This window comes from Poecilia mexicana, unplaced genomic scaffold, assembly GCF_051168715.1.
Source record: "Poecilia mexicana isolate PSO_F unplaced genomic scaffold, ASM5116871v1 scaffold_2, whole genome shotgun sequence".
In the NCBI taxonomy this organism is placed as follows: Eukaryota; Metazoa; Chordata; class Actinopteri; order Cyprinodontiformes; family Poeciliidae; genus Poecilia; species Poecilia mexicana.
In genome coordinates, this window is record NW_028263371.1 from 57,493,514 (window position 1) to 57,507,967 (window position 14,454).

General features: G+C 47.9%; 1 protein-coding gene across 3 annotated transcripts in view; it reads left to right on the forward strand.

Annotated features, from left to right (window-relative positions):
- col6a3 (collagen, type VI, alpha 3) overlaps positions 1-14,238 on the forward strand; it is a 132,049-nt gene extending 117,811 nt beyond the window's left edge. For 2 of the 3 annotated variants that reach the window (XM_088003664.1, XM_088003666.1), the window contains 12 exons: positions 98-109; positions 192-685; positions 760-862; positions 1,702-2,403; positions 2,487-2,577; positions 2,653-2,708; positions 3,572-3,832; positions 5,214-5,273; positions 5,693-5,878; positions 12,457-12,516; positions 12,791-12,976; positions 13,679-14,238. In XM_088003664.1, coding sequence (XP_087859790.1) covers positions 98-109; positions 192-685; positions 760-862; positions 1,702-2,403; positions 2,487-2,577; positions 2,653-2,708; positions 3,572-3,832; positions 5,214-5,273; positions 5,693-5,878; positions 12,457-12,516; positions 12,791-12,976; positions 13,679-13,716 — 2,249 coding nt within the window. In that variant the 3' untranslated portion in view covers positions 13,717-14,238. The remainder of the gene's footprint in view (positions 1-97; positions 110-191; positions 686-759; positions 863-1,701; positions 2,404-2,486; positions 2,578-2,652; positions 2,709-3,571; positions 3,833-5,213; positions 5,274-5,692; positions 5,879-12,456; positions 12,517-12,790; positions 12,977-13,678) is intronic. The other variant, XM_088003665.1, reaches the window with a different exon arrangement.
- Positions 14,239-14,454: the final 216 nt, after the last annotated feature.

Sequence of the window (14,454 nt, forward strand, 5' to 3'; positions counted from 1 at the left end):
TTCATGGCTTTCAGCGTGTTTTGTTGTTTTTTTAACCTTTGGCTGTGTTTTTGTTCTTTACAATCAGTTTCTTACACTCTTTTCTCTTCTTTCCTAGCTTGCTGTTATGGTGAGTGTAGAGGGTTGTTGATTCGCAGGAGATGCTTCAGGTGGCCGTGTTTCTCCAGAGAACCGGGTGTCTTTGGTTTTAGGTAAGCAGGAGTGCCCGCTGTACCCCACCGAGCTCGCCTTCGCGCTGGACGTCTCCCAGGCTGTGGACAGCCAGGTCTTCAACAACATGCGGGAAACGGCCGCCCTCCTGGTCAGGAACATCACCATCGCCGAGAGCAACTGTCCGAGAGGAGCTCGCGTCGCTCTCAGCTTGTACAGCAACGATGTGGTCACCGAGTTCCGGTTCGCTGACTCCACGAAGAAGCGGTCGCTGTTGGATCGCATCGAGGGGCTGCAGAAACCGCGGTCCAGTAAGGAGGCCAGTCTGGACACGGCCATGAGCTTTGTGGCCCAGAACACCTTCAAAAGGGTCCGCAGCGGCTTCCTGATGAGGAAGGTCGCCGTCTTCTTCGTTGGTCATCGTGTCAGGCAGACCCAGAGAATCACCAACGCCGCCCTTCGCCTTCACGATGCCGGGATCGCCACGCTGCTGCTGGTGAACAGCGAGAGCAGAGAGCTGAGCCGGGCAGTTCAGGTACGACCCAACCAGCGAAAAGATCGACAGGTTCTGTGAAAGCAGCTCATCTCACCCATGCTTCTTTACACCAGGTCAACAACACGGCGCTGGCCCAGGTCATCGTCCTTCCCTCCCCGGGAAGCTCCCAGTACAAGTCGGTCTTCCAAAAGATCTTAAGCTGCCATGTCTGCTACGGTGAGACGCTTCCGGTTCATAAAGAGTTAAACTGGGACGCAAATTACATGTTCACCGCATTTTATTTGGAAAATATAAACTTTTGACACAAATTAAAACATTTGATTATTTACATGTACATGAAATGACTTGAAAATGTAGGAGATTAACTTTTAATTTCATTCATTCATTTCTTCGTGGCCATTTTGGAAAAAAATGTCAAAGTGACAGAAAATTGTTCAAAGTTGTTTCTTCATTTTTAAATACATTTTGTGAAAAGACAAAGCTAAATGTAGAAATAAAGAACAGCGAAGCTGGAGATCAAACCTCAGTTCAAATCCATTCAGCGTAATGTTCGCTAGCGCCGGGTTCACAAACACGAGGAGCCGGTTTGTGATCCAGTCAGAAAGCAAACATGGAGAGGAATCCAAAATACTGAAGACAAATCAACGGACATGGCCTCAAACGGGTTTTCTCTGTTAAATATACTCCATTAGCTGTCGGCCATGTTTGATACTCTGAACCATCTTGAGTGAAATCGTTTGTGTTGCTCCCGTCACAATGTAAAACCAAACCTGTTATACCTGCAACGTTTTATCGTGTGAGTGGTCTCTCAGGCTTTGAAATCAAAAGTTTGAATGGTGCCACGCGAACCAGTGTTTCTAATTAATGTTTCACACTCACTACCTCCATCTGTCGTATTCAGATTCGTCTGGTTTGATTCCCTCTGGTCTCATCAGAGCAGATCTCTGATCAGTCTGCATGTGGATCAGATTCATTCAGACTGAAACAACAGAGTTGTGTTTAGTTTGATGCAACTAGATCATTAGTAACAGTAATAATACTTTGGTCTTTTCTAGATTCCTGCTCTCCAGACCAGCTTTGTGACTACCTGCCTCCGTCGGCCAGCCGCGATCGGCGATCTCTGACGTCTGATGTGGACATCGACATGGCCTTCATCATAGACAGCTCCGAGTCGACCTTCCCGTCCTTCTTCATCGAGATTAAACGATACATTGCTCATATCGTAGAGGCTCTTCACGTGTCTTCGGATCCCACCGCCTCCGTCCATCACGCCAGAGTGTCTGTCGTCCAGCAGGCTCCCTACGAGTTCATCCACAACCGGACCGGCCAGCCCATCCGTGTGGACCTGGGCCTGACCGACCACGCCTCAGCTCAGGCCGTCGTCCGGTTCCTGCTGGACAAGACGGAGCAGCTGGAGGGCGGCCGCGCCCTGCCGGCGGCCATCGAGGCCACCGTGGATCAGGTGTTTGAGAAGGCGCCGCTGCAGCGCGACAGGAAGGTGATCGTGCTGTTTGTGACCGGCAGCGTGCAGGAGGACGAGGAGCAGCTGGTCCGCATCGCCAACGAGGTCAAATGCAGAGGCTACTTCCTGGTGATCTTCGGGGTGGGCGAGTCGGTGGGGCCCAGGGACGCTCTCGTCCTGTCACGCATGGCGAGCGAACCCTCTGATGTCTTCTTCAAGCGCCTCGACCTCATTTCCCACTTTTACGACAAACACATCCAGACGTTTGGCCAGCTGTTTGCTAAGTATATCAGCTGTGAGTCCAACTGATTTTCCTCTGCAGCCTGTTTTGCAATCCTTCTCCAGCCTGAAATTCATGACATCTTCTCTGCTTTACAGTTGAAAACCGACCTGAACAATCTAAAAACTGTCAGTGGACGCAGAGTGACCAGCCGCTGAAGAGCCCGCTGCCACCATCACACCACCAGGAGTGAGCCAGAAAACCTCTGAATCATTTCCCACCGTTAGCCTTTAATCGCTGTTCTCACCAATGTTTATTCCCTAGGAAACACCAGAAGCATCATGACAACCACCAAGCAGTTAATGAAAGAAAGCTCAATCGTAAGATGCACAAACTTCATATTTACTGATATTTCTTTTAATTATTCAAGAAGGCTGCCATGGTTGTCATGGAAAATGAGTTTTTACACTGAAATTGCCAATTAGATGAACATGTTTTATATCAAATTAAACATATTTTGGACCATAGATATATATTTTCTTGACTTTGCGTTCCCTTTTTCTGGTGAACATTTTTCAAAATAGCTGACATGGTTCTAATGGAGGATCTATGTTTGCACTAAAATTGGCAGTAGGTACTGCCAGCTAGTGAAGCTAACCAAAAAGCTAATCAAAATGTTAGCTTCACTAAACACTGATTTACTAAATATTAGCTCTGCTAATGCTAACCCGCTAAACATATAAAAACATGAGCAGAAGCTAATGCTAACTCAAGAAATTATCAGAAGCAAGTGCTAAACCACGACATACAAAGGAATTAGTAACACATGAAAAATTTGTCAAAGCTAATGCTAACATTAAGACGTCAGTTTCTCATGTCCTTCCAGGTCTGAGACTCACTAACAGCAAAGTCTTCAGTTTCTGATTCTGCCACGTTTTCTTAGTTTAAAGTTGTATGAATATGTTGACCAAAGTGGAAAACTCCTGATGTGTCTTAAAGTTCATCTGGGTTTTGAAAATTGGTAGCATTTTATGACAATAATTGGATCAAAAGACGGCCATCATGAAATTCAAGTAACTGATGGAAATATGAAAACGTCTGACCTGAGGGGTTGGCATGTTAGCATGCTAATTTTTCACCTTGTTTCCACACTTAAAATTTTACAGTGAAATGCTGCACTAGTAGTAGTTGTATCAGCATTAAACCTTTTTATATTCTGACGTTTTCTGTTTCCACCCTCCAGACGCCGACGAGCTGCACGTCTCCAACGTCACCGCCAGCAGCTTCACGTTGCGGTGGAGCAACCCCGAACCCAAACTGCTGGTCTACTTTGAGGTGGTGGTGACCCGACTGCTGGACCACACCCTGGTGGTGAAGACCAATGTTTCAGGCTCAGAGATCGCGGTGTTCAACGTGGAAAGCTCTCAGACGTATCACGCTGCGGTCACAGCGTACACAGCAGAAGGGCAGGCCGTCTCCACTCGCAAGGGCATCGTCACAACCAGTAAGTTCAACAAACACACAACCTCAGACTGCTTCACTAATTTTGATTAGTTAGCTGCAGAGATTTAATGCATTAAAATTTTCATTTTGCATTTTATTTTTGTATAACTTTTGTATTTGCAAATTTCTGGTACGTTTTACAAATCTGACGCATAAGCGAAACAAACGCCGTGGAAGATGAAGCTGCTTCTCTTCTTCCACTGGGGGCTCATTTTGTTTCAAAGAAACAATCTAACATTTTAATAACTTAAATAACAGATTAAAAACATTTATTCTATAACTCAGTTGCAAAAAGAGATTATGGGTTGATGGTCCAGTCGACACCTCCAGCTGCTGTGGCTCTGAGTCAAACCAGCCTGTTCCCCTCCTGGCCTGTGGGGGCGCTGCACCAAGACCCACTGAAGGAAACGACAGAAAAACCTCTGAAGACACTGAGAGCAACTTCCTTCTTCACCAGATGGAAACAAGATGGGGGCGTCAGATTTTAGTGTTGGAGGATTTCTCTTTAGGCTAAAGACCAGGAGCCATTTCTGCTGCTAGCGCTAGGCTAGCACATTAGCTTTGGTTGTTTTTACCCAGAATGCCCTGTGCTGTAGTCCACTTCCTGCTTTTGGAGAGGCCTTTGGTTTGCTTGGCGTTCACATTCAAACTGAACCCAGACCGAGGTCTGGAGGACCAGAGGTCAGAGGTCAATTCACACCTCACCAACTGAACCGGACTTTGACTAAACCAGTGGTTCTTAACCCTTTTTAGGTACCGAGCCCACCAGTTTCATATGCGCACTCACTGAACCCTTCTGTAGTGATAAATAAAATATGATTTTTTTCCCCCAAATTCAAGACAAAGCAAGATCACTAAGTCTTCTTAAAAGGTAGAGTCTCTGAGATCAGTTCTTCAAAATATAATCAGTGTTTTCAGCAAAGATGAGCTGAGTGTCCAGGAACGAGCCAATCAGAGCTCCTCTGCAGCTCTGATTGGCTCAGCAATGTAACGTGATCCTCTGCAGCGAAGCGGGGCGTCATCACGACTTTACAGTGTGTCTTTACCTCCGCGGCAGAGGCTCCGCTGAACCCCTGAGACCGACTCATCGGTTCGATGAACCCTGGTTAAGAACCACTGCACTAGACAGACAGACTGGAGTCAAATTAAAATGAACTGAACTCTATTTATACTAATGATTTCTGCTAAGTTTAGTGAATGATATTTCTCTTTTCTAAACTTGTTGAATCATCAAACTAAAACATCATCATCTTCAAAAGCTGCTTCATACCTAAGGAATCGTTTTTTAAAGAGCCTTTTCTGAAGTTTCATATTAATTACCTGTATTTTCATAAAGTTTGTCCCGTTACTGTAGCTTCATCGTTGCCTCTTTCTCCTCACAGAAGCAGCCAGCCTCGGCAGCAGCACTGTAAAAACTACACCGCTGGACAAACCAGAGCCTGGTAAGAAGAAACGACAGGAAAACCATCCAATAAGAACCAGTGTGGATTTAGTCAGCAGCTGCTGAGGTTCACAACCTGTACCACAAAAAGCTTCTAAATTATTAAATAAACTAACATTTTAGCAGATGTAGTCATAACTAACTTTTCAGTTCACTTGTAAAAACTCCAAATTAATCCACTTTCATTCTCTTGACTTCATTTTGGATAACGTAGCTGCTCTGGAGATCGTAGGTTCTTGTTTTTGTAGGAAAAACCTCTGAATGTCTAAAAACTGCTTGCATAGTAATGTAACCTGTTGATTTTAACACACATTATCTTCCATGTTTTAAATTTAATCGTAACACAAACGCCTTCTCTCCCTGTCTGTCCTTCTGCACATGTGTGTTTGTTTCCCATTATTTTTATGTTGCATGTTGTAGCTAATGACCTGGCAGACTCCTGTTCACTTGACTTTGACCCGGGAATGCCGTGCAAAGACTTTGAGGCTAAGTGGTTCTTTGACAGACAGAATGGGTTCTGTGCAGAGTTCTGGTTTGGAGGTTGTGGAGGAAATGAGAATAGGTTCGACTCAGAAGAACTTTGCTTGAAAAACTGCATGAGGTCAGGTAAGTTACAGCCGGAGGAATGCGTTAAAAACAAAGTGGGATAATCAGTTTACACTCTGGGAAAAATATGACGGTTTAGGTTTAACTTAGATAATTTGTCCAATATTTGAAAACTAAATATTAATTCTTGTCCAAAGTTTTGTACGTTTTTCCAGAAGTTATTACTCATGTTTTTAATGGTGTGAATGCTGAACAAAATCAATTAACTAAATCAAATAATGTAATCCTAATCTCAAAATTAGCTTTGCAAGCTAATGTTAGCATTAGAAAACATTAGCATAGCTAGCATAGGGTTAATATCAGCATGTTGACATCTTTTTCAGATTTTTAAATGTGAAAACAGAATTTAAAAAAAATTAAAGAAAATATTTTGTGTTGTTTGTAAGCGAATTTAAGACTATAATTTTTTGATCAATTAAAAAGTAACTTTCTGATCTTTAAATTTGAGTTTGCAGCTAGCTAACATTTAGTTATAAATCTTTTTTTATTAAGAGATAGTCTGAAAGGAAATATGTCATATTAAATAAATATTGCTATAATAGCTAACATCACAAGCTAACAACACTTTAGCTACTGCAGCATTTCAGATCTCATCTTCCATTATTAAAAAATTTTAATGGAGTTTAAGGAAATAACTGAAAATCTTTATTTAATCTAGAAATGACAGCAAATTAAAAATTATCTTGAACTGCTAAAGTAGCCTTTGGAAGCTAGAAGTGCTAACAGCACAGGCTATTAGTTAGATATCAGCATGGGATTATGGATCTATGGATTTTTAAATTTTTATTTAGGTAATCTGAAAACAAAAATGTTAAACTATGAATAGCATGAAATCAAACTATATATTTTCCATCTTTCAGGTAGTCTGTCAGATAAATGGTAACTCAGCTATTTTGGTTCAAACTTCGAGGAATTGACCAAACTTCATAGAGTCTGAATTTATTTTTTATGTACTGTAACAATTTACCTCTAGACCAGGGGCCTCAAACTCAATGTCCCCGGGGGCCGCTGGAGGCAGAGTCTGGGTAAGGCTGAGCCGCATAAAGGAGTCCACAAAAAACATTTTAAAAAATCCTCAAATATCATCAACAATTAATTATTTATCCAATACATGAACTGCAGGCTTTGGCTTTGACAAAGACTTGATGAGGGTGAGACAAAAGTTAGGGTGCATTCACACTGCAGCCTCAATCCCGATTTTTTGTCAAATCGGATTTCTTTCACGGGCCGTTCACACAGCCACACATATGCGACCTGTATATGTTCTGCTGTCTGAACGGGCAAACGACCTGAAAGTGTCCCGCATGCGCAGTAGAGGGCGCCATAGCGTCAGCGTTCTCAGTGTTCTGCCAACCGCCATAAAAGGAAGAAGTGCCCAGTGTTTGCGGAAGTAAACATGGAGGCTAATGGTGGAGCTTAGCTTACACATCTGCAGCATATTAACAACTTAATCCTCATTATAGTCCGTCATAGTTGTTTTTCTTCCCGCTTGCCCGTATCAGGACGCAGAATTTGTTGAGTATCGGTGACGTTCAGTTCGGATGGATGCGGCCTGGAGGTTAGGTCGCATTTGAACCGGATACGTACCGGATATGGGTCACATTCTTAAAGAATCCGACCTGTGCTGTTCAGACTGTCATGAAAAGATCAGATACAGGTCGCATCACGTCAAAAAAAATTGGAATTGGGTCACTTACTGCAGTGTGAACGCACCATAAGTTTATTCCACTTGGCGTCGCTCTTGTTCTACGTTTCATAGAAGTCTTTAGCCAGCTAGCAATGTATGGAGAACGTCTCGATGTGTGACGTCATCACCGCTTCTACTTGTCAAACGGCGCGGCGGATGACGAGCAGCCAGTCGCCTTTCTCTGCGTTTGATCCTGGCATTAATGGTAGAAAGAACCGGAATGGCGACTGCAGGGAAGGGAAACTGGTACCGGACTGGTCCATCATCCGCCGCTCTGTTGTTACAAGCGTAGTGTGCATGAAGTCAGTGTAGCTTAGCCAAGCACCGAATGTCAGCCATGACGAGGAATGGCGAGCGGGACTCCCTTCAGAGGGCCCTCACCCTGTGGGCCCCACTAATATTATACTTTCATATCACGGTGGGGCTGCGAGAATGAGACCTCTGGTCTACAGTGTTTATAAAACTTGATTAATAACATCAGTCAATCAATAAGGTTAGAATTAGCTTTAGTTAGCTTGAGGTTATTAATCTGAACACATTTGCGAACAGTTATTGACTTTAGTGCATTTTCAGAATATCTGAACTTAATTGAAAATGCAAATGAGAAAAAAAAAATTATAAATCATTTTTGCTGTGGCTGCTCCTCATCTATGGATTTCTCTCCTGGACTATTTGAGAGCCCCGTAATTATTGTCTGAAAACTTTTTTTTCAATTGTTGATTTTGTTTGTTTTTAGCTGCACTGTGTAGCACTTTGAGATTTTTGTTAGTGAAAAGTGCATTATAAATTAAATTGATTATTATTATTATTAAATCATAAGTAAAACACAATTTGTAACTAGGAGTAGCCTGAGCAAGTTAACCATATGTTAATGAAAATTAACCAGAAAAGGCTAAAAGATGAATATACTTGGCAGAAAAACAAAAAATGTCTTTTTATGTAAAATATGAGGAAGAACAACAAAGTTTTTCTGGCTCACCAGTTTTCCTCCTCATAGCTCCGCCCACTGCAGCATCCATCAGCTCAGATCAGTCCGAAGATTTTTACACTCAAAAAACAGAAAAGTTCTGCTGTGAATTTGTTTCATGAAAAGCTGCAGGAAGAAAATGCAGCTTTGATTCCTGTTTTTAATCAGGAATGAATCTGAGGAGGAAGTTCACACGTTTCTGGACTGTTCTCTGAATTTGGAGCATTTTGTGTCTCAGGTTTATCTCAAAGATTTTCATATAATGCAAACCACATTTTTAGAGAAAATCAATAAATAGAAACATCCATTTATATATATATATATATATATATATATATATATATATATATATATATATATATATATATATATATCTCCTTCCTAATATTAGACTAATATTTGTTGGACTGTATGCAAAGTTTTAAGAGTGATTGTAGTGAGGGTCTGCTGGGAACGTCTGGCGGGTCCCCTGTGAGGCGGAGCTTTAACTCCCATCTCCAGCAGAACGTCGAACACGTCCTGGGCAGGTGGGGGACATTGAGTCTGAATGGACCGTGTTCTGTACCTCCATTGCCAAGGCGGCTTATCGGAGCTGCGGCCGCAAGGTTGTTGGTGCCTGTCGCGGCAGCAACCCTCGTTTCCGTTGGTGAACACCTTCGGTGAGGGATGCTGTCAGGCTGAAGAAGGAGTCCTATCGGGCCTTTTTGGCCTGTGGGACTCCAGAAGCAGCTGATGGGTACCGGCGGGCGAAGCGGGATGCGGCTCGAGTGGTTGCTGAGGCAAAAACTCGGGCGTGGGAGGAGTTTGGAGAGGCCATGGAAAAAGACTTCCGTGCGGCTTTCAGGCGGTTCTGGTCCACCATCCGGCGTCTCAGGAGGGGGAAGCAGTGCAGCACCAACAATGTTTATAGTGGGGATGGTGTGGTGCTGACCTCGACTCGGGACGTTGTGGGCCGATGGGCGGAATACTTCTTAGACCTCCTCAATCCCACCAACATGCCTTCTGTTGAGGAAGCTGAGCCTGGGGACTCTGGGTTGGGCTCTCCAACCTCTGGGGACGAGGTCGCCGAGGCGGTTAAGAAGCTCCTAGGTGGCAGGGCCCCTGGAGTGGCAGGGCGCCGAGGTGGCAGGGCGCCGAGGGTGGCAGGGCCCCGGGGTGGCAGGGCGCCGAGGTGGCAGGGCGCCGAGGGTGGCAGGGCCCCTGGAGTGGCAGGGCGCCGAGGTGGCAGGGCGCCGAGGGTGGCAGGGCCCCGGGGTGGCAGGGCCCCGGGGTGGCAGGGCGCCGAGGGTGGCAGGGTGCCGAGGTGGCAGGGCCCCGGGGTGGCAGGGCGCCGAGGGTGGCAGGGCGCCGAGGTGGCAGGGCCCCTGGGGTGGCAGGGCGCCGAGGTGGCAGGGCCCCGGGGTGGCAGGGCGCCGAGGGTGGCAGGGCGCCGAGGGTGGCAGGGCGCCGAGGTGGCAGGGCCCCGGGGTGGCAGGGCGCCGAGGGTGGCAGGGCCCCGAGGTGGCAGGGCGCCGAGGGTGGCAGGGCGCCGAGGGTGGCAGGGCCCCGGGGTGGCAGGGCGCCGAGGTGGCAGGGCCCCGGGGTGGCAGGGCCCCGGGGGTGGCAGGGCCCCTGGTGTGGCAGGGCGCCGAGGTGGCAGGGCCCCAGGGGTGGCAGGGCCCCTGGTGTGGCAGGGCGCCGGGGTGGCAGGGCCCCGGGGTGGCAGGGCCCCGGGGGTGGCAGGGCCCCTGGTGTGGCAGGGCGCCGAGGTGGCAGGGCCCCAGGATGGCAGGGCCCCGGGGGTGGCAGGGCACCGAGGTGGCAGAGCCCCAGGGTGGCAGGGCCCCAAGGTGGCAGGGCCCCAGGGTAGCAGGGCGCCGAGGTGGCAGGGCCTCAGGGTGGCAGGGCGCCGAGGTGGCAGGGCCCCGGGATGGCAGGGCCCCGGGGGTGGCAGGGCCCCGGGGGTGGCAGGGCCCCGGGGGTGGCAGGGCCCCGGGGGTGGCAGGGCACCGAGGTGGCAGGGCCCCGGGGGTGGCAGGGCACCGAGGTGGCAGGGCCCCAGGTTGGCAGGGCCCCAAGGTGGCAGGGCGCCGAGGTGGCAGGGCGCCGAGGTGGCAGGGCCCCAGGGTGGCAGGGCCCCAGGGTGGCAGGGCCCCAGGTTGGCAGGGCCCCAAGGTGGCAGGGCCCCAGGGTGGCAGGGCGCCGAGGTGGCAGGGCGCCGAGGTGGCAGGGCCCCAGGGTGGCAGGGCCCCAGGGTGGCAGGGCGCCGAGGTGGCAGGGCGCAGAGGTGGCAGGGCCCCAGGGTGGCAGGGCCCCAGGGTGGCAGGGCCCCGGGGGTGGATGAGATCCGCCCAGAGTTCCTTAAGGCTCTGGATGTTGTAGGGTTGTGTTGGCTCACGCGACTGCAATATCGCATGGACATCAGGGGCAGTTCCCCTGGATTGGCAGACTGGGGTGGTGGTCCCCCAGTTCAGAAGGGGGACCAGAGGGTGTGCTCCAATTACAGGGGGGTCACACTCTTAAGCCTCCCTGGTAAGGTTTATTCAGGGGTCCTGGAGAGGAGGGTCCGTCGGATAGTCGAACCTCGGATTCAGGAAGAGCAGTTTGGTTTTCGTCCTGGTCGTGGAACACTGGACCGGCTCTACACCCTCAGCAGGGTCCTGGAGGGTTCTGGGAGTTCGCCCAACCAGTCTACATGTGTTTTGTGGACTTGGAGAAGGAGTTTGACCGTGTCCCTATGGGGCCCTGTGGGGGGTTCTCTGGGAGTGTGGGGTACCGGGCCTTTTGATATGGACTGTCAGGTCCCTGTGTGACCGGTGTCAGAGTCTGGTCCGCATTGCTGGCAGTAAGTCGGGCTCGTTACCGGTGAGAGTTGGACTCCGCCAAGGCTGCCCTTTGTCACCGATTCTGTTCAGTACTTTCATGGACAGAATCTCTGACCAGCCAAGGCGTTGAGGGGATCCGTTTTGGTGGCCTTAGGATTGCATCTCTGCTTTTTGCGGATGATGTGGTCCTATTAGCTTCATCAGGTCATGATCTGCAGCTCTCGCTGGAGCGGTTTGCAGCCGAGTGTGAAGCGGCCGGGATGAGGCTCAGTGCCTCCAAAACCGAGGCCATGGTCTTGAACCAGAAAAGGGCAGAGTGCCTTCTCCGAGTCAGGGGGGTCGTCCTGCCCCAAGTGGAGGAGTTTAAGTATCTGGGGATCTTGTTCACGAATGAGGGAAGAGGGGAGCGGGAGATCGACAGGTGGATTGGGGCAGCGTCTGCCATGAAACGGGCGCTGTACCGGTCCGTCGTGGTGAAGAGAGAGCTCAGTCAAAAATCGAAGCTCTCGATTTACCGGTCGATCTACGTTCCTACCCGGGAGGAGGGGAGACCCAGGACACGCTGGAGGGACGATGTCTCTCTGCTGGGAGCGGCTTGGGGTTCCTGGAGGAGCTGGAAGAGGCTGGAGAGGGAAAACTGGGCCTCCCTTCTTCGGCTGCTGCCCCATGACCCGAGAAGATGGATGGATTTTCATGATTTATGAGAAGCACTTTTACATCACGTTGCCATATTCTACTTATCAGTCCAATTATTATGATTCAGAATCAAATAAAATATACTTACAGTTAGTTATTTTAATCAGGGACAGGTGATGTCAGAACTAGTCAGTTCTAATAATACTATGTAAAGTCACATCTGATAACAGAATTAGTTTAATTATGTTATGCAGTTATACTGACAGGAATCAAATTTTCCCGTTAATGGGTTGAATTTAAAGCAACTTAAGAAATTTGTATTAATGTTTGGGATTTTCATGCATAAGGTGGGGAGACGCATTTTATTGGAGGTTCAATAGATGCAGTGTTCAAAAACAATTTTTGTGGTATATTTTTAGCAACCTGAGACCCCAAAAGGCACAGACTCCCCCTCTAATGTTTTCTTCTGCTGCCGTCTCTGCAGCGCCGCAGCCGGAGCCGGAGGAGCAGCGAGCCGAACAGCTGGAGATTCTCCCAGCTCCTGGTGAGAACCTTCATTAACGGGATTATTTTTAGAGTAATTCATCCAAAAAGAGTGAAACACCAGAGTCCAGATGAAACCGTGGTTTGTTTCAGACCTCGTCGTCTCAGGAACGACGCTGAATTACAGCTTCATCAGCCAGATTGGAAACATGCGCTCTAAAATATTTCTGTTCTCATGATCAAACATCAGAAGCAGCAGTTGAAACGATCAGTGGAGATGGAAGTAGCTGGCTGTGGAGCTGCTTCGTTTTTACTCATTTGTTCTTCACTTCCAGCTGCCGTTACGTCTGTGGATATTTGCCAGCTTCCCAAAGAAGAAGGAAAATGTGCAAAGTTTGTTCTAAAGTGGCATTTTGATGCCGCCAGCAGGAGCTGCAGCCGGTTCTGGTACGGCGGCTGCGACGGGAACCAGAACCGCTTTGACACGTATGAGCAGTGCATGAAGGCATGTGGAGCGGCAGGTATGTGTCGCTTGGTGTAGTCAAATCCTCTAAATGAAGCCTCATTCATTCTCTGTCATTAATGCGTAGAAACCTGGATTTAGCTAGTGGCCCTTTAAAAAGACCTGTGTTGCAAATATAACGGTAGCTTCTATTAATAATTAGCCATTAATGGGGGTGTGCTGTGGTGGCGCAGGGGTTCAGCACAACCCATGCATGGAGGCCTTAGTCCTCAACATGGCCGTCACAGGTTCAATTCCCGGTCTGGCGACCTTCGCTGCATGTCTTCCCCCTTCTCTCATTACCAACTTTCCTGTCAATTAACTATCAAATAAAGGCCACTAGAGCCAAAAAAACCTTAAAAAATAATTAACCATTAATGGAGGCCTAGCCAAACTGTAGCCGGATGTCTGGGAAAACAAACATATTTTTATTTATTTTTACCTTTCATCCACATAAAACTCTTTTTATATCCCCAAAAAATATTTGTGAAAACTGCCACCAACCTGGAGAAGTGAGAAAACTCCGTATTTATGAGTTCATGTCTGCAACAACCAAGAAGCCGATATTTCCACATCGTGGCGTTGACACGATTCCCGATCAGCGCCGTCTTTAGTTCTAATTACTTTATATTCTGTTTAAAACCTGTCAGCCTTTGATTGGCCACTAGGGCGCCCTGCCGCCGCGGCCCGTTTCCAGTTAACCTGACTGGTTTCCTCCCAGCAGGGAACCCGGGGCTCCTGGCAGCAGTGAGAACATAGGAGTGGCGCCTCGACCTCATCTGCAGAAGCGAAGGGCCGCACTGTAAGGACGCCTTGCTGAAGCAATGGTGGCAGCACTGGACTCAACACACATGAACTTTGACCCCCGACTTCCTGCAGTAGTCTGTTTGACGAGTTTTAAGGAAGACAGTTCGCTGCGTGCAAACTTTAATCTATTGGTGCTAAACGTCTGAGTTGAATAAATGCAGCATTTTGTCTCGAACCATGAAGTAAATCAGGTTTTAACGTTTCTATGATCGATCTGTACCGAATCCCGCAGCAGGACTTTAGCCTCGTCCTGTGGAATCGTGAGTTTCTTCACTGCCACGCCGTGCGGCTCTTTGCCGCCATGTTCGTCACCCAGAAACCCGCCACTCTGATGTCCAGCTAAAGTCACTTCCAGATCAGTTTCCTGCTACTTAAACCGAATGTAACGTCACTCTGGTTTTTGTTTTTTTTTGGTTTTCATGAGGTTTGCCTGTCAGTCTGGGGGAAATAAAATGAAGTAGACTTTGTAATAAACAGGAGCGTCTGACTTTTCTTTCTGTTAAACTGTTTAATGTCCAACATTCACAAGTCAAAGGAAAACCTTTAAACGGCTCTAAATCTTCCTGAACACGTTTGGAAGAAGCTGTGATGAAACCGGCGCTGAATTATTACTCCTGAATTAAAGCGGGTTTCATGAGGTCTGGATCCGGCGGAACCGTTTTCCGGTGCGGTCCGGAGGAATCTGAGGTC